The sequence below is a fragment of the Dendrobates tinctorius genome, unplaced genomic scaffold (genome assembly GCF_039654945.1).
Source record: "Dendrobates tinctorius isolate UK_male_01 unplaced genomic scaffold, ASM3965494v1 ptg000069l, whole genome shotgun sequence".
Classification (NCBI taxonomy): Eukaryota; Metazoa; Chordata; class Amphibia; order Anura; family Dendrobatidae; genus Dendrobates; species Dendrobates tinctorius.
The window spans coordinates 29,791,752-29,815,240 of NW_027361737.1; the positions used below are offsets into that span (position 1 = coordinate 29,791,752).

Consider the following 23,489-nt stretch of genomic DNA (forward strand, 5'->3'; position numbering starts at 1 on the left):
CTCTTCCCACTCTTTTGGTGGCAACTAACTCCACCCGCCTCCCAGCACGCTTCGTGTTCCAAGCAGGGAGCCACCAAAGGGTGCTTTGCTACACTACTATGTTGTGTGGGATGCAGGTGTTGGAGTGTGGTCAGGAGTCTCCACCTTACCTGAATGGTGGGGTACGACACCACAGGAGGAGGTGCAGTACCTCTGTGGAGACTGAACCCTCAGGGGCGCCACACAAGCGTGGACGCACTACAAAACCTCAGGTAGCACATGTGCACCTGCTCCGACTGAAGGTAGCCAACAACGCTCCATCGCTACCCCCACTGTAATACCCACCGCCACCATTAAGCACACCTCTTCTTCCTCGGACTTGCCGAATTATGCCCTTTGCAGCAGCTGAATGTCCATCCAACACATCTACGCATGCCAATTTTTAAACCTCCCTAACTGGGCTGCCCACCCCTCCCCCAACGGCCGGGGTCAAGACCTGGCGCACCCCGGCAAGTGCCGTTGCTCTAAACAGGTGAGGCCCACTGATGGCCACCGGCAATGGCACAGGGCCCCTCATAGTACAATACAGTGTCTCAGACGGTGGGAGGACACCACTTGTGATAGTCACAGACGTGTGACATTCCTGCCACCATTTTTCAATGTGTCCTCTCATGCCAATCCAATAGAATCGCCTACAGCCTGTGGCTTCTGTCTTTTGCACGCCAAAATTGTTAGGAATCTGTGTGCTGCCATACTTATGCAGAGATCCAGATCCTCACATTTGTCTCCAGAGGCTAAGTCCTTTCAGCCAGTTTCTGAGCATGCTCCTGGAATGAGCTCCCATTGGAGTTCAGGGGTCAGGTGCTCAGGTCCTGCTCCTGATTCCATTAGCTTAGCTCAGGGCTCTGGAGATTTCGGGCAGGTCCTGTACGCTATAAAAGGTGCGCATGACCGCTATGCCATGCGCTAGTAATTTCACACTGCTGCTGTATGTATGGTGACAGATGCTTGGACTGGTGACTGACTTATTAAGAAACCCCTTCCCTCTGATAATACGATTGTGTGAGTGATTGGGCAGCCGCCAGTAGCAGCGCCAGCGCGCTCCAGCTATTCCTGTCTCAGCAGCTAGCATCCTGCATCACGCCAGCGATATCGCGGTGTCTCCGTTGAGGCTCCGTTCACACCGCGCTGCGATTGCAGTTGCTCAAGCGTTCGCAGTTGCGACGTCTCGCACCTCTTTTTCACGGTAGGTCTTGTCTGAGTAGTTCTGACATTTAAGACTGCTCATGTGACCCTTTATTACCGTGTCGCTGTTGTTCTGTGGCTTAAACAGACACAGCGTTTTTGTGTGCTTTAAGGTTGCGGCTTGCTTCAGTGCACTCCGGGTGCAGTTAACCCCGTGCACATTAATACCATAGTGCTCTGCCTCTCTAGCAGCGGTCATATCACCTGCCGCACGGTGGACCCCGAGTGGCGAAGGCACTTTAATTATTTATTTTTTTAGTGCCTTCCGCCACTCCTAACAAAAATGACCAGACACATCATGATAGGCAGTGAGGACCATGGGTACATCTCTCCCTGTGATCACAATTTGATGGAGACGAGTAACGGTGATGTGATCCTCGCTACTGCGATAAAGCAATCCAAAGAACCTTTTTCGCTTTCACCACAGACACAGTAATTGAGGGTCTGCATCGCCTCTGCAACATCTACCGGAAGGTTTCCCCGCGATGAGTAATTCCAAAATTTTTGCTAACACTCGACTTTGCGTCTATACTTGTATCCATGTAGTTTCCAGTAGCGGAGATTCTTGACTGGCTTACTGAGATTGAAATGTATACGAAGATTTAAAAGTACCACAACACTGTATACTGATGTATGCTATGAATACCTTTCTCTTTTTCTACTTTTTTAATTCTGGTGTAATACATAGTGAGCCTGTGAGTGTCTGTGTCTGACTCCGGAAGTATAGACGGAAATTTAACCCTAGACTGGACACACCTGGTATGTGCTGATACAGTACCTTGTTTCAAAAATTTGTATTAAGGTATCATCTGTAGGATAACCAACTGTGGGGGGGACCCTCTTCTTGCCACAGACAAACATGAGACTGAGACAGAGTTTGTATTGAACAGGTCCGTTTTTAGTGCTCATCCTTCTGTCAACAACAGCAATTCACCACAGCCGTTTCACATTTCTCTGTACACAGTCCCCGGTACCTTCACTTCCTTTGTAACTATAATCGTGGTGTCCTCTGTGGCTGGCCTAGGCCCAACCACCACAGCACTGCACCAGTCTGAGCACACCGTCCGTATGATAGCCCCTGGCCGTCTTCGTCTGCGGCTACCGTCCTCTGGCCCACCCCCTGTGACCGCCTCAACTGTCAGTCCTCTCTGGAGCCTTTCCACTGTCTCTAGTTCCTCAGCAGAACTTCATCTTTACTGTGCTCCCTTCGCTGATTGACTCTTCCAGAACCTTCCCTCAGCCTTTTATACTTCCAGTTCTGGTAACTCCGCCCACCATCACCTAACAGTTTCTCTGACCAATGACAGTTATTCAGTCCCACTCCTACACTCTCCACTGCCCTCCAATGGGCAAGCTAAAGCACTGTACCCTTTCTCTTTATCTTAGCGGTTTCACACCTACACTGCGCTACACCTCTGCTTTTCACTACAGTCTGGTTTGTGTGTCAGTCCACCTTCCCTGCATCATCCATAGTGAGTGAGCGTGCGTGGGTTATGCCTTCTATATATACGGTGAATCGGAGAAACAAATTTTTACACTATACTCGATACAGCTTGTATCTTGTTATACAGTACCTTTGTTTGACATTTAGCATTACGATCCAATACATACTGTGTAAGCGTCTGAGAGTGACTGCGGGACTATTTATACAGAGATTTCAATTGTCCCCTAAAGATATATACTTGCTATCTTGTTATCCAGGAACTTTTTTACAACATTTTTTATTATGGTCAAAACCAAACTGAGTGAGCGTCTGAGGGTGACTACAGAAATATATACCGATATTTTCAATTTGGCCAACACTGTATACAGCAGAATGCTTCTGATACAGTAACCTTTTTAGATATTTAGATTCTGATGTAATCCATAATGAGCCTGTAAACGTCTGTCTGTTACTCCGGCAATATATTTGGAACTTTAAGATTACCCCAACACTGTATACAGCTGTACGCATGTGTTACATAACCCATTTACAGCTTTTCATATTCTTGTGTAATCCATACTGGGCCTGAGAGCGTTTGTGTCTGCCTCCTGAAATGTATACGGAGAATCAAAATGTTTACAATATACTATATATACCTTTTATCTGGTGATACTGTACCCTTTTTCAACTTGTTATTTTATTGGGTTATCCATACTGAGCCTGTGAGCGTCTGTGTATGCCTCATGAAATATATACGGAGATTTACTGTTATCCATAGACTGTATTTTGGGTCCATTTTCAAAAACATGAGGAAGTATGGTGGAAGAGGACGCGGATGTGGGCGTGGAGGGCCACCTGGTACTGATGGAGGTGGTGGTGGTGCATCTGCTGGTAGTGCCAAAAACACAATAGCAGCTAAGGCAGGAGGTGTTGAGCCAGCGTCATGGTGTAGCTCTGGAAGGCCTGTAGGGCTCCCTTTTCTGGGAGTAGGTTGACTGCTTTTAAAGCTGGAGTATCAGGAACTGTTTGTGGCTAACATTGCTGAAACAGCCTCCAGCTCTATCACCTCCTATTCTGAAGTTGTAAAAAATACAAGCACTGAGTCGTAACTGCAGGTTTCTGGTCAGGAGCAACCCCTTTCCTTGTGTCCTTCACCCACACCAAAAGTGAAGGATGTGGCAGCACACACCTCAGATTACTCCCTGGAGCTCTTTTCACATACCATGCCTGGGTTAATTAAAAATAGGGCCCATCATGTACTGGAGCGATGTAAATGGGGCAGATCACACACTGGAGCAGCATCTAAGGGGCACATTATACACTGAATCATTACAAATGGGGCCCATTATATATGGAGCATTATTAGAGCCCATCATACACTGGAGCATCATCCATGAGGCCCATCATGTACTGGAGCAATGTAAATGGTGCAGATCAGACACTGGAGCAGCATCTAAGGGGCACAATATACACTGGAGCATTACAAATGGGGCCCATTATATATGGAGCATTATTGGAGCCCATCAGACACTGGAGCATCATCCATGAATCCATGAAGCCCATCATGTACTGGAGCAATGTAAATGGGGCAGATCAGACACTGGAGCAGCATCTAAGGGGCACATTATACACTGGAACATTACAAATGGGGCCCATTATATATGGAGCATTATTGGAGCCCATCAGACACTGGAGCATCATCCATGAGGCCCATCATGTACTGGAGCAATGTAAATGGGGCAGATCAGACACTGGAGCAGCATCTAAGGGGCCCATTATATATGGAGCATTATGTGGAGCTCATCAGATACTGTATGGAACATTATATGTGACTAATTATTTGGTATGGAGAAATATATGGGGCTCATTATTCTGTATGGCGCACAATGTGGTGGCCATAACACTGTATGGAGTAATATACTGTCCTGTTTTTGAGCTATTGTACAATTTAAAAAAGATCAGTCATGTCATGTAAGCAGTGAAGTATGTGTCATTGTATTATACCTATATTTCTGTGGCGTATCGGAGCATCATGAGTTGTGGTATGTGTTAAAGAGGCGCACTGATACTCTTTGGCCCAGGGCACACGAAAACCTGGAGCCAGCCCAACCCCCCCACAACTTTAGCCAAATAACCCCCAGTTTTCAATGCGCAACTATTATTAGGAAGTAAATTAAGGTTGACAAGCTTCAGTTATAAGAATTGATGTTTTTGGCATTGAAATGGGCACTGTAGGTGTGTTTACTGTCCTCCACTCCCTGCCGACTTTGCTTCCCCATTGACTTGCATTGGGTTTCGTGTTTCAGTCGGCCTCCGACTTTTCCCTATAGTCGGCCGATTTCGTTCGACCAGACTTTTGCGAAAGTCGGGTTTCATGAAACCCGACTAGACCCGAAAAAAAGGCAACGTCGCTCATCTTTACAAAAGACAGAAGCCACAGGCCACAGGTGATTCTATTGGATTGGCATGAGAGGAGACATTGAAAATTGGTGTCAGGAATGTCACACGTCTGTGACTATCACAACTGTGAAAGGTGATCATAAAGCACCACTGCATCCGCTTGTAAGTTGACGTCCATTACAAATGGTAGCCATTGATCATCTGAAGGTAGAGGCCAGCAGGACAGGCCATAGCTACATCTTAACCATCCTCGATCAATACGCCAAATTTCTAGTGGCCGTCCCTGTGAAGGATTTAACTGCCCAGACGACACAGCAGTGGAGCAGGGAGAGCTAAGTATTGCAACGTGAAAGTGCTGTGGCCATGACCAAGCAGGGGGGGCACACTCGTGGTCGACGGCACTTGCACAGGGCCCCTCATAGTACGCTGGTGTGTCTGACGGCGAGTGGGCCCCCCCACCATCAGAGACACTGTATTGTACTATGAGGGGCCCTTTGCCAGTGCCGTCGGCCATCAGTGGGCCCATCCACCTTGTCAGAGCAACGGCACTTGCCCGGGTGCGCCAGGTGTTGACCCCAGCCCTTGGGGGGGGCAGCCCAGTTAGGGAGGTTTAAAAAATGGCATATGTTGATGTGTTGGCTGGACATTCAGCTGCTGCAAAGGGCGGAATTGGGCAAGTCCGAGGAAGAGGAGGACAAAAGCGAGCCAAATTTCTGGCAACCTATGTGTCATCAGGGGAAGGTGGGACAAAATCCTTTGAAACCCATGCATGGTTCACTTTAACGAAGTTTAGATTATCAACATTTTGGGTCGACAGACGGGTCCTTTTTTCTGTCAGGATTGATCCAGCAGCACTGAAGACTCTTTCAGATAACACACTAGCAGCAGGGCAAGCGAGCTCCTAAGGCATATTGTGCCAATTCAGGCCAGGTGTCCAGTTTAGAGGCCCAATAGTAAAAGGGGAATGACCTGTGATGGAGAACATCGATATGGGAGGAGAAGTAGTTTGTAATCATAGTTGACAACTGCTGTCTCCTGTCACTTGTAATCGATGCAGTATTAGCAGTCGTGTGAGCGGTACTTGAGAAATCATTCCACAACATGGTCATTAAACCCCTGTCTCCAACGCCACTTCGGCTGTGTGCACCATGAACACCTCTTCCATTGTGCCCACTACGGCTCATGGGAGAACCAGCACTGCTGCTGTGTGCTGGGAAAGCCTCATACAAACGGCTTACCAGAGTTGTTTGTTTGTTAGCCAATATTATCTCTAGGTACTCCTATGGCATGATGTTGTGTAATTTGCCTTTGAAGCGTGGCTCGAGGATGCTGGCCAGCTAGTAGTCATCATCCCTCATCATTTTGGCAATGCGGGGGTCCCTTTTTAGGATCCGCAAGGTATAATCGCACATGTGGGCCAATGTTCCAGGTGTCAATGCTGCACTGCCACTTCTGGGTGGAGGAACACTTTTTGGCAAATCCACATCCCTACAGTCACGCACAAACACTGTACCTGACCTTGGCATGCCCACATGTTCTCTTGCCCCTGAGAAGCATCCTCCTGCCCAAAATAATCATCCCCCTCATCCTCCTCCTCCTCTTCCTCTTCTTCCTCCACCTCATCCAGGACAGTTCCCTGATCAGACAATGGCTGACTGTCATCAAGGCTTCCCTCCTCCTCCGCTGCAGATGCCAGATCCTTAATGTGCATCAAACTTTGCATGAGCAGACGCATAAGTGGGATGCTCATGCTTATGATGGCGTCGTCTGTGCTTACCAGCCATGTGCATTCCTCAAAACACTGAAGGACTTTACAGAGGTCTTTCAGCTTTGACCACTGCACACCCAACAATTCCATGGCTTCCCTCAAACTGCCTGCCCGTGTATCCTCCCACAAATGCATTACAGCCTGCCTCTGTTCGCACAGCCTCTCAACCATGTGCAGGGTGGAGCTCCACCTTGTTGCAACGATGATTAGGCGGTTCTTGGGGAGGTGGAGCAATCACTGCAGCTTCTGCATACGAGTGGAGTGGACGTTTGAGCGACGGATGTGTGAGCACAGTCTTCGCACCTTATGTAGCAGGGGTGTTAACTCCAGATAATTATTAAGAAAGCACTGCACCACAAGGTTCAAAGTGTGAGCCAGGCAAGGTATGTGTGTGAGTTTTGCACGGGCTATGGCTGCCACAAAATTACGGCCGTTATCACTGACTACCTTGCCTGCCTCAAGATGTAGACTGCCCAGCCATGACTCAGTTTGTCGCTGCAAGTTGTCGGCCAGTACCTCCGCGGTGTGTCTGTTGTTGCTCAAAGACATCATCTTTAACACAGCCTGCTGACGTTTGCCACTACCTGTTCGATAGTGGGACACCTCGTGTGCAACACTTGCCAGCTGCGGATGGAGTGCTCGTGCGACTGCGCTCTGTGGACGAGCTTTCACTGATGGAGGAGGAGGGGGTCGAAAGCCTACAGCCAACTGTTTCCTATACCGTGGGTCAGGCAGCAATGTTCCACCGCCACTGTCCCCTGTGGAGCCTGCATCCACCATATTAACCCAGTGCGCAGTGATGGACACGTAATGGCCCTGGCCATGCCTACTGGTTCATGCATCTGTTGTGAGGTGCACCTTTCAACTCTCTGACCGTTTTAGTGCATGGACAATGCGGTCTTTCACATGCCGGTGGAGGGCAAGGATGGCTTTTCGAGAAAAGAAGTGCCGACTGGGTAGGTCATAGAGTGGGACAGCATAAGCCATGAGCTCGCGGAAAGCTTTGCTTTCAACCAAACGGTAGGGCATCATCTCTAATGAGATTAGTTTGGCAATGTAGGCATTCAAACACAGTGTACGCGGATGAGAGGATGAGTACTTTCTTGTCCTACTCAGAGTGTCTGGTAGGGTGAGCTGGACTGGAGAGCTGTATATAGGGGAAGTAGCGGTGGACCGGACGGAGTGAGAGGGGGTTGGTGATGGTATTGGTGGTGATGGCCTAGATTCAGTGTTGTGTTGCAAAACCATTGTGATTCCCTGAGTGCTTTGGCCTTGCGACGACACCTCCACATTTAGTGCTGGTGGCGGTGGTCTTACAGTGGGGGAAGCGATGGAGCATTGCTGGCTACCTTCAGTCAGAGCAGGTGCACATGTGCTACTCGAGATTTTGTAGTCTGTCCACGCTTGCAAGTGCATGTTGATTAAATATCTAAGCATGCAACTGGTATTCAAATTTCTGAGTTTTTTACCTCGGCTAAAGGTCCTTCCGCACTTCTTACTGGTAACCTTTGACTCATCAGTAGGATGTTGGACAAAGAAGTGCCACACTGCACTCTTCCTACTATGGTATACATTTTCTGGCCTTGCACGCTGTGCTAAGTTGACCATCTGGCCAAGCTGTCCTACAACTCTTTGTTTTTGGTCCACGTTTTTGGACAGCTACGGGCCTGCCAGATAACCGCTGCTGCGATGTCAATGCCTGCTTGGATCCTTCTCCTTATCTGAACTATTGCCAGCGCCACCCTCCTCCCCCAGTGGATGCCAATCCTGGTCAAGAACTGGGTCATCCATCACCTCCTCTTTAAAGTCATCTGCACCTTCCTCTTTACCTTCCTCTGTATCACCGTGTAAGGTGGTATAGTATGCGGGAAGGGGCACCTGAGTTTCATCAGGGTCAGATTCTGGCTCAATAGACTGCGAGGGCAATATAACTTAGTAACATAGTTATTAAGGTTGAAGGAAGACTTTAAGTCCATCTAGTTCAACCCATATCCTCTCCTAACTTGCCCTAACATGTTGATCCAGAGGAAGGCAAAAAACCCCATGTGGCAAACAGTAAGCTTCACATTGGGGAAAAAAATTCCTTCCTGACTCCACATACGGCAATCAGACTAGCTCCCTGGATCAACGCAATATTAAGGAAACTAGTGTATATACCCTGTAATATATTTTTCAAGAAAGGCATCCAGTCCCTTCTTAAATTTTATTAGGGAATCACTCATTACATCATATGGCAGAGAGTTCCATAGTCTCACTGCTCTTACAGTAAAGAATCCGCGTCTGTGAGTATGCTTAAACCTTCTTCCTCCAGACGTAGAGGATGCCCCCTTGTCTCCGTCACAGGTCTAAGAGTAAAAAGATCATTAGAAAGGTCTTTGTATTGTCCTCGCATATATTTATACATTGTAATAATATCACCCCTAAGCCTTCGATTTTCCAAACTAAATAACCCCAAGTGTAATAACCTGTCTTGGTATTGCAGACCCCCTAGTTCCCTAATAACCTTGGTCGCTCTTCTCTGCACCTGCTCCAGTTCAGCTATGTCTTTCTTATACACCGGAGACCAGAACTGTACACAGTATTCTAAGTGTGGTCGCACTAATGACTTGTAGAGGTAAAATTATGTTCTCCTCATGAGCATCTATGCCTCTTTTAATACATCCCATTATTTTAGTTGCCTTTGCAGCAGCTCCCTGACACTGGCCACTAAATGTGAGTTTGTCGTCCACCCATACTCCCAGGTCTTTTTCAGTGACAGTTTTGCCCAGTGTTTTACAATTAAGCACATAATTATACATCTTGTTCGTTCTACCCAAGTGCATGACCTTACATTTATCCCCATTAAAGCTCATTTGCCATTTATCAGCCCAAGCTTCTAGTTTGCATAAATCCTCCTGTAATATAAAATTGTCCTCCTCTGTATTGATTACCCTGCAGAGTTTAGTGTCATCTGCAAATATTGATATTCTACTCTCTATGCCCCCTACAAGGTCTTTAATAAATATGTTAAAAAGAAGCGGGCCCAAAACTGACTCCTGTGGTACCCCACTGCTAACCGTGACCCAGTCCGAGTGTGCTCCATTAATAACCACCCTTTGTTTCCTATCCCTGAGCCAGCTCTTAACCCACCTACACATATTTTCCCCTATCCCCATTGTTCTCATTTTATGTATCAACCTTTTGTGTGGCACCGTATCAAAAGCTTTTGAAAAGTCCATGTACACCACATCCACTGCATTCCCTTGGTTCAGTCCAGAAATTACCTCTTCATAAAAGCTTATCAGATTAGTCTGACAACAATGGTTCCTCGTAAACCCATGTTGATATTGGGTCATGAGGTTATTTGTCTCCAGATACTCCAGTATACAGTAGTAACTCTTAGAAAACCCTCCAGGATTTTACCCACAGTTGAGGTTAAATTTACTGGCCTATAATTTCCAAGTTCAGTTTTTGCCCCCTTTTTGAATATTGGCACCACATTTGGTATATGCTAGTCCTGTGGTACAGACTCTGTTATTATGGAATCTTTAAAGATTAAAAATAATGGTCTATCTATGACTGTGCTTAATTCCTGCAGTTCTCGGGGGTGTATCCCTTCCGGGCCCCGGGATTTGTCAATTTTAGTGATTTTTAGACGCCGCCATACTTCCTGATGGATTGGTTAAGCAGGTGACATTTAATGGAGAATTTTAATCCCTGATCATGTTATCCGTCATGGGATTTTCTTGTGTAAATACTGTTGAAAAAAAGTCATTTAGCATATTGGCTTTTTCCTCATCCTCATCCACCATTTCACCCAGACTATTTTTAAGGGGGCCAACACTATCATTTTTAGCTTCTTACTATTTATGTAGTTAAAGAATATTTTGGGATTATTTTTACTTTCTCTGGCATTGAGTCTCTCTGTCTCAATCTTTGCTGTTTTGATTTGCTTTTTACAGAATTTATTTAATTTTCTGTATTTATTTAATGCCTCATCACTACCTACTTGCTTTAATTCTCTAAATGCCAAACGCAACCTGCTGCAGTTTGGTTGCGCTTGGCGCACTGTGAAAGGGACGCATGCGCCGCCAAACGCATACTGCGCACGGCCTGCACCCCCAGTGATAAAGATTGGGGACGCAGGACGCATGCAGCGTCATGCGCCGGTAGGCGGAACTACCGGCAGGGGCGGGGCTTAGCGGCGGCCGTGCGCAGGCCGTCGCTGCGCTCAAAAGTGCAAATGTGAAACTAGCCTTACAGCTCTATTTAGTCATAGTAGTTTCCTCCTATTTCTAGCATGTTTATTCCTATATGGTATATATTTTGCACAGGTCCTATTCAGGATGCTAATAAATGTCTCCCATTTTCTTTGTGTATTTTTATGTCCCAGTTAATTGCACCAAGATCATCTCTCATCCGTTGGAAATTTGCCTTCCTGAAGTTTAGTGTCCTTGTAACCCCTCTACTACACATCTTATTAAAGGATACATGAAAACTTATTAATTTGTGATCACTATTACCCAAGTGACCCTCAACCCTTACATTTGATATGCGGTCTGGCCTGTTGGTTAATATTAGGTCTAGCAGTGCCCCCCCCTCTTGTAGTGCTCTGGGTCAATGTACCAGCAGAATCATCTAGCAGTGGCTCTGCATCAGTGCACTCCATGTCAGATTCATCTTGGACTAGAAAATTCAGGATTTGACTGGATAACCCTGGCATGGTATGTGAAAACAGCTCCATAGAGTAATCTGAAGTGTGGGGTGCTGCATCCTTAACTTTTGGTGGAGGTGAAGGACACAAGGAAAGGTGTTTTTCCTGACCAGAACCCTGCACTGACGACTCCGTGCTTGCAGGTTTCGAACCTTCAGAAGAGGAGGCAATAGAGCTGGTGCCTGTTTCGGCAATGTACGCCAAAACTTGTTCCTGATGCTCCAGCTTTAAAAGCGTTTTTCCTACTCCAAGAAAAGGCAACCTTACAGGCCTTCTTGGGTCAGAGGATGATGCAGGCTCAATACCTCCTGCCTTAGCTGCTATTGTTCTTTTGCCAGAACCAGCCGATGCACCACCACCATCAGTACCAGCTGCGCCCCCCTGCCCACGTCCGCGGCCTCTTCCACCATACTTCCTCATATTTGGGAAAATGTACCAAAAATACCAGGTGTATTAAAAAAATTAAATCTACGTATATATTTTGTTAGTCACAGACGCTTTCACAGTATGTATTTGACCGTAATCCAACAAGTAGATATACGGAACTGTATCAGAAGTGTACAGCTGTATACGTTTTTTGTGTAACTAACAATCTCCGTTTATGTCTTTATGGAGTGTCACACACACACGCTGACTCTGTATAGATGTGACTATAATGCTAACGGCAGATATACAATACTGTTTGAGAATCGGACAGCTCTATACGGTGTGTGTATGGAAAATTGTCAATCTCCGTCTATTTGTATACGGACTGACACACGCTGTCTCTGTCTAGTTTTGACCGTGATCAAACAGCAGATATATGAAACTGTTTGTAAAGCGGACAGCTGTATGTCTGGAAAAATAGAAAATCTCCTTGGCTTGTTTTTCCAGAGTCACACACAGATAGCTTCTATTTGTCCGTGATACAAGGCGGCACACGGTAGTGTGTGAGGAGCGTACACCGCTATACGGTGTCTGAATGGAAAATTGTCAATCTCCGTCTATTTGTATACGGACTGACACACGCTGTCTCTGTCTGCATTTGACCGTAATCAAACAACAGATATACGAAACTGTTTGAAAAGTGGACAGCTCTATAAGGTGTAGGTCTGGAAAAATGGAAAAACTCCTCGGCTTGTTTTTCCAGAGTCACACCCAGATAGCTTCTATTTGTCTGTGATACCAGCCGATACACGGTAGTGTGTCAGGAGTGTACATCGCTATACGGTGTGTGGAAAAATGAATGCTCAGTAACTCACCAGAATAAAATAATGAAAGTTCGAGTGCTTTGAAAAAAGTAGTTTGAACAGCAGTGTTCACACAGCAATGCAGGTAGACTTAAAAGGCAGCCTAATCACCACCAGCGCTGCTGCACAGAACAAAAATCCTCCCCTTTCACTGCACACTAACTGTACAGTGAAAAGCGCTAGCAGCAGAAGCAATTTTTTTTTCTTCTTCCCTGCCTAACGCTCTCCCTATTCAGAATCAGCAGCAGCAGCAGCACCTCTCCCTATTGTAAGATCGGCAGAAGTAAGATGGCGGTCGGCGGTCACGGCCTTTTATACCCACTGTGACACCACACAAAGCCAGACAATCACTTCAATGCCCTTCTCTAAGATGGTGGTGGCCGCTGCGGATGTCATCGTGTTGCCCACAGTGTGCGTCCTCCATCATTGGCTGAGAAAAGGCGCTGGAAACATTATTTGAAACGCGACTTTGGCGCTCTGATCGGCGACCTCATGGCCGACCTCACGCTATGGTCGGGTTTCGATCGGCGAAACCTGACTTTAGCTAAAGTTGGCTATTTTTGAATTTTACCGACCCGTTTCGCTCAACTCTAAAGAACAGCCATGGATTCTTCTAAGCAGCTTCCTAGAACTCTGAAAGTGAAAATGGTAGAGGCCCACAAGACAGGAAAGGCTATAAGAAGATACCAAAACATTTTCAACTTGCCCTTTCCTTAGTTTGAAATGTAATTAAGAAATGGCAGTTAACAGTAACAGTGAAGGTCAAGATAAGGTCCAGAAAACCAAGCAAACTTTCAGTGAGAGATACTCATAGGATTGCTAGAGAGGCAAATTCAGAACCTCTGCTTGACTGCAAAATACCTTCAGAAAGATTTAGCAGACTCTGGAGTTGTGGTACATTGTTCTTCTGTTCAGAGACACCTGCACAAATATGGCCTTCATGGAAGAGTCTTCAGAAGATATCCTCTCCTGCATCCTTACTTAAAATTCAGCATCAGAAGTATGCAAAAGAACAATGAAACAAGCCTGTGATGCATTTTAAAATCAAGTTCTGTAGACCGATGAGGATAAAATAGAATTATTTGGCTACAGTGATCAATGGTAGAGAAAAAAGGGCACAGAATTTCAGGAAAAGAACATCTCGCCAACCATTAAACATAGGTGTGGATCAATCATGATTTGGGGTTGCCTTGCTGTCAATGGCACAGGGAATATTTGATGGGTAGAGGGAAGAATGAATTCAATGATATTTCAACAAATTCTTGCAAATATAACACCATCTGTAAAAAAGGTGAAGTTGGAAAGAGAATGGCTTCTACAAATGGATAATGACACTGAAAACTTGTCAAAATCCACGATAGACTACCTCAAAAGGTGCAAAATAAAGGTTATATAAAGGCCCTCACAGTCCCCTGATCTGAATATCAATGAAAATCTGTGGCTAGACCTCAAAATAGCAGTGCATGCAAGACGACCCAGGAATCTCACAGACCTGGAAGAATTTTCCAAGGAAGAATGGATGAAAATCCCTCAAACAAGAACTCTTGTCTGGCCGCAAAAAGCATTTACAAGCTGTGTTATTAGATGCTAACCATGCAGGGTGCCCAAACTTTTGCATTGGCCCATTTTCCTTTTTGTAATTTTAAAATGTAAAAATGGGACGCCCTCACACCCAGGGCAGTGGGGTACTCGGTACCGGGCCCGATGGTCCTCAATGGGAGATGTCACGGTAGCTTGAACCCGACCCGTGGCCCTGGGCACCCATTGTAAATGTTCAGTGTCAATGTGTAAGTTGTGACGCCACCTGTGGTGTTTGGCAATGAAGATGTAAGCCGACGCTGCAGACAGATCCTCTGGGACAGATGGTGTGGTGCAGCAGTGATGTTATAGCCCTCCACAGGCAGGGCTGTAGTCCCAGGGCAGAGTAGGTGAAGTGACACGTAGATGGTGTAGTGTCAGGAGCAAGGGATGTAGCAGTGCTGGGCAGGTTGGCGCAGGAATAAGTGGACGACACCAGGGCATGTAGTTCCAAAGCTTTACTCACAGTCTGTTGTGCAAACAGGTGCCTGCCTCCGTGCCGTGTCGTCCGGGTAAGGGACTCAGTCAACCTCCAGGCCAGATGGAATACTCCTTTCCAACATTCCGCCAACATGTGCCTTTCTGAACGCCTCCTCTTATAGCGCCTTTAAATGAAGTACTCCTAGTACTGAGTTACACCGGAGTTCCTCCTGTCCGATGTTCTTATGAACTCTACTTGTACGGCAGACAGCTGTAGCCTGCTTCGGGGGACTTCTTGCTACTAAGTCCCGGCTCACTATCCAGTTGCTGTTGTGCCCCCAAGTCTTGTGTGGGAATAAAGTGGTGACAACTTCTATTCCTCCGGTGTCTGCTGCAGGACCATTAGTATCCATACAACCTCAGGGACCGGGTCCTGGCCTTGCGCTTGGAACTTCTAGGAAGGGTTCTCTTCTAACCCACGTCCTCTGTTCCCTTTTACTCCTCACGTTCCGTACTAGTCTTTTCTTTCTTATGGAGAATCAGGCTTTCAGTCTATGTTGCTCTCTTTCTTCCTTTCCCATGCCAGCAGACCCAGGTCACTGGGATCTGCTGCAGCACTTCCATCCATCTATCCCTCTCTCCAGGGATCTTCTTCTCTCCAAGTCACTAACCAACTGACTGACTCAACTAACTGTTGTCCTAAACTCTTCCTGCTCTTTGTAATGTAATCTGACTCCACCCACCTCCCAGCACGATTCGTGTTCCAAGCAGGGAGCCGCCGAAGGTGCTTTGCTACACTACTTTGTGGTGTGGGGTGCAGGTGTTGGAGCGTGGGCAGGAGTTTCCACCTTACCTGGATGGTGGAATACCACACCTCAGGAGGAGGTGCAGTACCTCTGTGGCGACTGAGCCTCAGGGGTGCCACAAAAGATGGCAATATATTTTTCTTGCCTAAAATGCAAAGGAAATGTGTCATCTTTTACAGAGGTGACCAAATTTTTACATGCCAATGTATATCCATGGACAACTTTTCCAAAAATCATGTTCATTCCATATTTTTATAAACACATCGAAAAGTTATAATAAAGCATTTTTGTTTTAGGTTATAAAGTCAAATAAATGAGCTAGAACATATGCTGGTATATGTGCAAGGAGTAGGTACACATTCACACTGAGTCCACCTAAAAGACAAAATCTAAGATAAAAACAAACTGAGCATGTAGAAAATAAATAGCAATAGTACACGTAAACATCGGGTACTTGTTTTGAGTAAAAATATGTACAAGTGATCCCACTGCTACAAGGTGTACGCAACTGAGACTGACCTATCTCTAGCAGATCTCAATATATACGGGGCAGGAGCAGGATCCAGAATTGACTGTTCAGACACCTGCCCATTGAAAGCTATATAGACAGAATACCCAAACGAAAAAAGGGGTAGCCACGTCCCTGTTTGTACAAGGTGCAAAAAGGAAAACAAAACAGTATATGGCACTGTGTAAAAGTTTTAGGCAGATGTAGAAAAAATGCTGCATAGTAAGAATGTTTTACAAAATGATAGTGTTAATAGTTTATTTTTTAACAATTGAAAAAATGCAGTGAATGAACAAAAGAGAAATCGGAATCAAACCATTATTTGACATGAACATGCTTTGCCTTCAAAATGGCATCAATTCTTCTAGGTACACTCCAAAGAAGGTTATCTGAATTCTCTCCAAGAAGCAGGGCTTCTCCAAGAAAACGCAGTATGTTTCCTATATTTGATCCTCTTGTGAATGAAGGAGCTACACTGCATTTGTGAAGATGATGACATTTTTCGCTTGTCAAAATATGAAATATGATATCACTAGTGTTATTATATCTGAAGGTAAAGGTGGGCAAGGATGAAAAAAGGGATGTTACTGCAAAAGTAGCTGTTTGGGCAAAATAATGAACCTGCAGTATATACTGCATCTATTCTTGGCCACTTTTATCAAGCCTTATCATGTTTGATCTGCTTGTAATCAGCAGCAATGGTTAATGATTGGCATGAAAAGTCTCATTCTTCACTTCCAAAGAATTTACATCCACGAATAGGTGCAATATGGAGAGGCCGGTACCAAGCAAACATGATTCCACATGTCTAAGTAAAGTCATTGAGCTGTGAGCTGTGTTATGTTATATCCACATCTTATCTTTATTGTCCCATTTCTCCCCTCAGTGGTATAAGAAGCCGGAATTTAAATTCCTTGAACCATATAAAAAATATCGATTGGCGAATCCCGAGCAGCCGTTTTATATCCTGAAGCCACAAATGCTTTGGCAGCTGTGGAACATAATTCAAGAGAACTCTCCAGAATTAATCCATCCAAATCCTCCATCATCAGGGTCAATTGGTGAGCATCCATAAATAATTGTGTGTATGATCATAGTCCTATTTTAAGAGGATTTTCCAGGGTTTAAACACCTTGACGAGTCAATTTCCATTTTTGCTTGTTCGTTTTATCCTCCCCTTCTTCCCAGAGCAATACCTTTTATTTTTCTTTCCACATAGACTTCCCGTATTTGGGCTTGTTATTTGCAGGACGAGAATTAAGTTTTGAATCGCAGCATTCTTTTTACCACATAATGTACTGAAAACCAGAAAAAAATCTAGTTGGTGAGAAATTGTGAAAAAACACAATTCTAACAATTACAGCGATACTCAACATGTCTAGTTTTTTTTAAAATTATTTTAGCAGTGAAAAAAAATTGTAAAACAATTTTTGGGGGGTTGTGTCGTCATTTTCCAAGACCCATACCATTTTCAATTTTCATTTAATGGAGCTATGGGATGGCTTTTTTCCTTGGGGCGAGACAATGTTTTTTATTAGTACCATTTTAGGATAGCTGTGAATTTTGATCACTTGTTACAGCATTTTTTATGGAATTGAAGAGACCAAAAAAGCGTAATTTTTTCATCCTTGAATTTATTTTGTTTATGGTGTTTACTGATCTGGTTAATTATTTTTATATATTAATAGATCGGACTTTTCTGAAAGAAGCAATTTTTTTTAGTAAAATTTTTTAATGGGGTAAATGGGAGGTGATTTTTTTCATATATTTTAAAACTTTTTTAATTTTTAGTTTTCATTGTTCTTAATAGTTCCCTTAGGGGATTTGAAGCTGCGATTGTCTGATCACTTGTACTATATACAGAAATGTCACAGCATTGTTGTATATGGCAGAAATCATGGTCTCCTTTGAAGCCTGGCCACAGGCAGGATTTCAAAGGAACTCTTAAATGTTAAAACGAAAAAAGTGGTTTGGTACCGTGTTAGCCAGTAGAAAAAAATATATAAAGTGCTCTCAGTGAGAGAAACAAAATAGGAATCTTGTGGGTATGATACCTTTCAATGGCTAACAAATAATAGTGAATGTTGTTACAAAGCAAGCTTTCGGGACTGCTTATGTCCCTTCATATCCCTTGATATCAGCTTGATGAAGGGACATAAGCAGTCCCGAAAGCTTGCTTTGTAACAATATTTACTATATATTTGTTAGCCATTGAAAGGTATCATACCCACAAGATTCCTATTTTGTTTCTCTCACTGAGAGCACTTTATATATTTTTCTTAAATGTTAAGCACGGAGGTCTTGAGTATACCCTCGGTTGTCATGGCAAATGATCCGCGACCCGCAAACACGTTACGGGCGCATCAATGGGTGCATTGAATGATGTTCCCCTTGCTCCACTCAACCCATGATTGTTAGGGGCAACACACAGCCATCAGTTACCAGGTTTGTGGTAGTCTCATCTCCAAACACCAGCGTCTAACTTGCACCGTACATGTACACCGCATGTAGTGAAGGAGTTAATCTTACGATAGGTCAGACTCATTATCAATATCTGATCAGTAAGGATCCAACTCTTGGCACTCTCACTGATCAGCTGAGGAGGCTCGAGTACAACAAAACTGGCACATCTCTGTACAATGTATTGTTACCATCAACATTACTGCAACTTTATCCCATTCACATGAGTAGGACAAAGCTGCAGTATCATTTACAGAATTGAAAAGCATATTCCAGCTCCGCTCACTTCTGCATTGGGAGGTAAACAGGTCGGTAACTTATAAACTGTTGGTACCTGCCGAGATGAGTGTGCTTTTCTTACCATTAAATAATATCAGTAGATATAATGTCACCAGTCTCACTTACCTCCAAATGCAAAAATTAGCAGAACCAGAATGACACTTTAATATTAAGGTTTTCAAGGTAAAAGAATTAAAAAATATGTTAAAGGATACATCACTTATCAAATCATCTTATCTGACCCCTTCATTATCAGGATGCTTACATGAAAACTAAGTCTATATGGGCAGGTAAGTCATAGGAAGCTGAATAAAATGATACCTTGATATCTGCTCTCCGATGTATTATTTGTGTTTTTCATATATGAAAATGAGGTGTTCGGGATTATGGGCCATACAATAATTTGTGGGAATCAGCCTTCAGAGCTTATTTTAAAGGGAATCTGTCATCCCTTTTTTCGACATCAGGGGCTTACCTACAGCATTCTGTAATGCTGTAGATAAGCTCCCGATGTAACCTGAAAGATAAGAAAAAGGAGTTAGATTATACTCACCGGGAGCGGTCCGGTCTTGGTTCGATGGGTGTTGCGGTCCGGCACCTCCCATCTTCATAAGATGATGTCCTCTTCTTTCCTTCCTGTCGTTGCTCCAGCGCAGGCGCACTGCTCTGCCCTCAACAGCCATCGGACTGGACCGGACGCCGGGGTGAGTATAATCTCTTTTTTCTTATCTTTCAGGTTACATCGGGGGCTTATCTACAGCATTACAGAATCCTGTAGATAAGCCCCTGATGTCGGTACCGGCAGCTCATAGTCGAAAAAAGGGTGACAGATTCCCTTTAAGTAAAACAGGGAGTTACCAGTGTGAGATATGTAATGGCCGCTCTCTGATCTCCTGATCTCACTGTAGAGCTGCGTGTGATTATAGTTTACACATTTGCAGGTGTCTTCTCAGCTTCAGCTTCCATCTCACAGGCAGCCATTTTTGCAATATACCAGAGCTGTGAGTGCTGCAGTAAATGTACTTGTAGGGAGACAAAGTTCAGTTCTACTGTTCTGTGTCAGTCACATGTCTCACACTGATAACTCCTACAATAATCTCTGTAGGCAGATTCTCAGAAAGATCTATGTCCAGCCCTTAAATCTTAACAGCTGATTTACATATTAAGAAAATGTGGAATTCTCTGGAATAAGATATCAGATTGCAGATGTTAAGGTATCCTTTTACTCAGCTTCCCATGACCTGCATACCCATATGGAGGCATGTTTTTAACCACAGCAAATGATACATAAAAGAGAACAAATATAAATATTTTCTTTATATTTGCTTTAAATTTCTCATGTGATTTGCGCAAATAACTGCATTAAAAACTGATTGTGTGAATCGAGCTTTAGGCTCATGCATGTAGTTTTATTGCAGCTCCTTACTGTACCAAAATACTGCCGTGCGCAGGCGCTGGGAAAGGTCAGAGAATGCTGTAGGTAATCCCTGAAATGCAGTTGTCGTATCTTATATCGGCCAAAACTGCTGACAGGTTCCCTTTAACTTACTCGGCAGTGAATAAAAGATTTTAAGTACAAGCGAATTAAAAAGATTGTGCATTATTTATTTTTCCTTGTTTTATCACATTCTCTGCTTCTAGTATTATATTTTTCTCCAGGACTTCTCCTAAATTTTTAATTGACCCTCTCAACTCTTTTCTCAATAGCAGTATAAATACAATCTAGTGGAATATACATAAAGCAACTATTTCAACTTTTGTTCATTTTTTTCTCTCTACAGGAATCCTGTTGATGATGAATATTTGTGATGAAGTCAATGTGTATGAATTTCTTCCATCTTCACGTCAAACAGACCGGTGTTATTATTACAAGCGCTATTTTGATGCAGCTTGTACTTTTGGTGCTTACCATCCACTTATATACGAAAAAAATCTATTTAAAAAACTCAACCAAGGAACTGAGGAAAATATCCACAAAAATGGGAAAGTGACTTTGTCCGGAATCAGAGATTTACAATGTTAGACTCAAACTCTATAAAATATGTGTAGATAAAATGGCAATAATTTCAATCTGCATCAATACCTTGAAGACATTGGCGATTATTGGTGATTCAGACTGCCAAAATCAAATATTCTTGAAAAGATATCCTTGCCATTTCATATAAACTGATTACCTTATATAGCACTAACTTATTCTGCAGTGTGTAAATAGTGAGATCTTGCTATACCTGGCAGCATTTTGCTCTTTCACTATGAGAGAAGCCACAGAGGACTTACTGGGAATCCATTATCCAAAAAAGTTTGGGCCCGATTTTTGCTAGAATACCAGCTCTTTTGGGGGACAATAGGGAGTTTTCTGCATATGGTTGAGTAATTTCCAGTTTATATAGAAAAATCACCAGTCTATGGCGACCTACTCTCTTAGTAAATAAAAAAGTGATAGCTTTGACAATATTTTTTGAATAATTTGATTTGCAACAAATCAATTTGCCACAAATTGTAAAGCCTACAATTGTCTTGAAAATATGTGTGCAACTTTGTGTGGTGTACCAAGACTGTAGTGAACTCCATTTTGACCTCTTTAATGCAAACACAACCTTAGAAATGTCAAGTCTGGCTATAGTCGCCGAGCTGGTAGAGAGATCAGCACAACATAGGGTCTTATCCAAGGGTTAAGGCAGGCGATAAAATCAAAATTATACTCACCTTTTATGAGTATCTATGACGCCCGGAAGAAGCTTGTTGCGAAACGTGCGTTGGGGTGGAGGAGGCTGCAGCGTCCACCGTTACTTGTGCCCACAGTGTTTAAGGTAATGTCATTTATGGCTTATTCATTTTTATATCTTTTCATTTGGCTCACTAGGTAGCTAGTTGTTTACTTGTATTGGTATAAGGACTTAGACTTAGTTGTCATGTTGCCGTTGTACCTTATTATTTAATTATATGGGCTTATCCATAGTGTTCAGGTAGTGTCATTTATGGCTTATTCATTTTTATACCATTCCTTTCGGCTCACTGGGTATCTGGTTGTTCACTTTTATTGGTATAGGCACTTACACTTAGTTGTCATGTTGCCGCCGTACCTTATTATTTAAACACATGGGCTCATCCCACTTTTCTATTTTGTGAGGATTTATGGAGTTAACTATGGTTCTTTAATTGTTTTCCATACCTGACTTTATATTACCTACACATGTCTTATTACTGTTAGGGCAAGTGTGCGCCTCCTACTGGGCATTTTTTCTGTTTTTGTTGTTTTTTATGTGTAATTAATAAATATGTCATCTTAACATTATTTCTCTGGATCTCTTCAATCTTTTCGACAAATGCTATTATGTAAGTCCGGAAAACTTTTCTGATTATATGTATCTTGGAAGTGCCCGATCCTAATTATTTATTGGACAATTCTAGTGTAATTATCTATAAAGCATGTAATAAAGAATATCAGCTGCAGCAGATCCACAGGTCAGTAAATGACCAAACGATATCCAGGAAAGAAAGGAGAGGTTTGTGGTTGATTTCTGTGATTGCTGATCAATGACGAGACGTATATCCCAGATTGTCAAATGGATTGTGATTTATTCTATGTGTTTCAAAGTACAAAAGACTTCATCAGAAAAGACCACAATTATCTACAGTATAAATGTCTTGTGGCTAGGGAGTAAAGGAACAATTTAGCATGGGCCATGGTAACATCAGAACTGTGTAGAAGACAATTATGGAAAGTCATGCAGGCAGGCAGATGGTATGACCAATTTAAAGAAAATCTGTCAGCAGGTTTTTGCTATGCAATCCGAAGGCAGCAGGAGATAGGGTCTGAAACACAGATTTCAATGATGTGTGACTTTTTTTGGCTGTGTACTGTTGGTACTTACAATGAAGGTTTGATTAACTGATGATTATTACTGCCGGGCATGTTCTTTATCATAGAGACAGACTTTTTATGCTTCGGGGCTGGCCTGTGGGTAGGTCTCTCCTTGGTTTCTCTGGCTTAGATCAGGAAGATAAGACTCTGTCTACAGTTCCACCCCTGTACCACAGTGCGAAACTTAGAGATATTGTTATCCCTTTTGCATCCTCCTCTTTTTCCACTTCTTCCTCTGGTATCACCACCTCCTCCCGCAGACCATTCAAAGTGTGTGTGCTCCAGCATGTAGATGACCACAATAGTGAAGCTGATGATAGCGTCATCAATGCTAACCATATTAATAGCCATTTTGAAAAAGGGCAGGGCTGCCACTAGGAATTTTGGGGCCCCCTTGAGACTCCACCCAGGCTCCCCCCCAGCTCCGCCTCCACCCTTTGAACCTTCCACAGTCCCACTGCTAACTCTTGGAAAAACTCAATTTCTCCTCCACGTCCTAACCAATCAGATATTAACAGTTCCCCTCAAACACCAGATCACATACACAGCCAGCAGCTTGTGTTCTGGCCAAAATAATTTTTAAGCCGCCACCATGACATGGTAGACTCTTTTGGCCGGACCCTACTCTACTCTAACCTATTAAATATAAATATATTTTTATGTATTTTCCTTTAAGGGAATGAGTCACATACATTTTTTAAATGACCATTAATACAACATACAAGGGACAAATACCGTCTCACCATGATCAGACCACATATTACCACCACATAGTGACCAATAATACCACATACAAGGGACAAATACCATCACACCATGACCAAACCACATGTTAC

General features: G+C 43.7%; 1 protein-coding gene across 3 annotated transcripts in view; it reads left to right on the plus strand.

Annotated features, from left to right (window-relative positions):
* Window positions 1-22,083, plus strand: part of LOC141095327 (beta-galactoside alpha-2,6-sialyltransferase 1-like) — a 194,495-nt gene extending 172,412 nt beyond the window's left edge. For all 3 annotated transcript variants that reach the window (XM_073581298.1, XM_073581299.1, XM_073581297.1), the window contains 2 exons: window positions 16,936-17,110; window positions 20,570-22,083. In XM_073581298.1, the coding sequence (XP_073437399.1) occupies window positions 16,936-17,110; window positions 20,570-20,811 (417 nt within the window). In that variant the 3' untranslated portion in view covers window positions 20,812-22,083. The remainder of the gene's footprint in view (window positions 1-16,935; window positions 17,111-20,569) is intronic.
* Window positions 22,084-23,489: the final 1,406 nt, after the last annotated feature.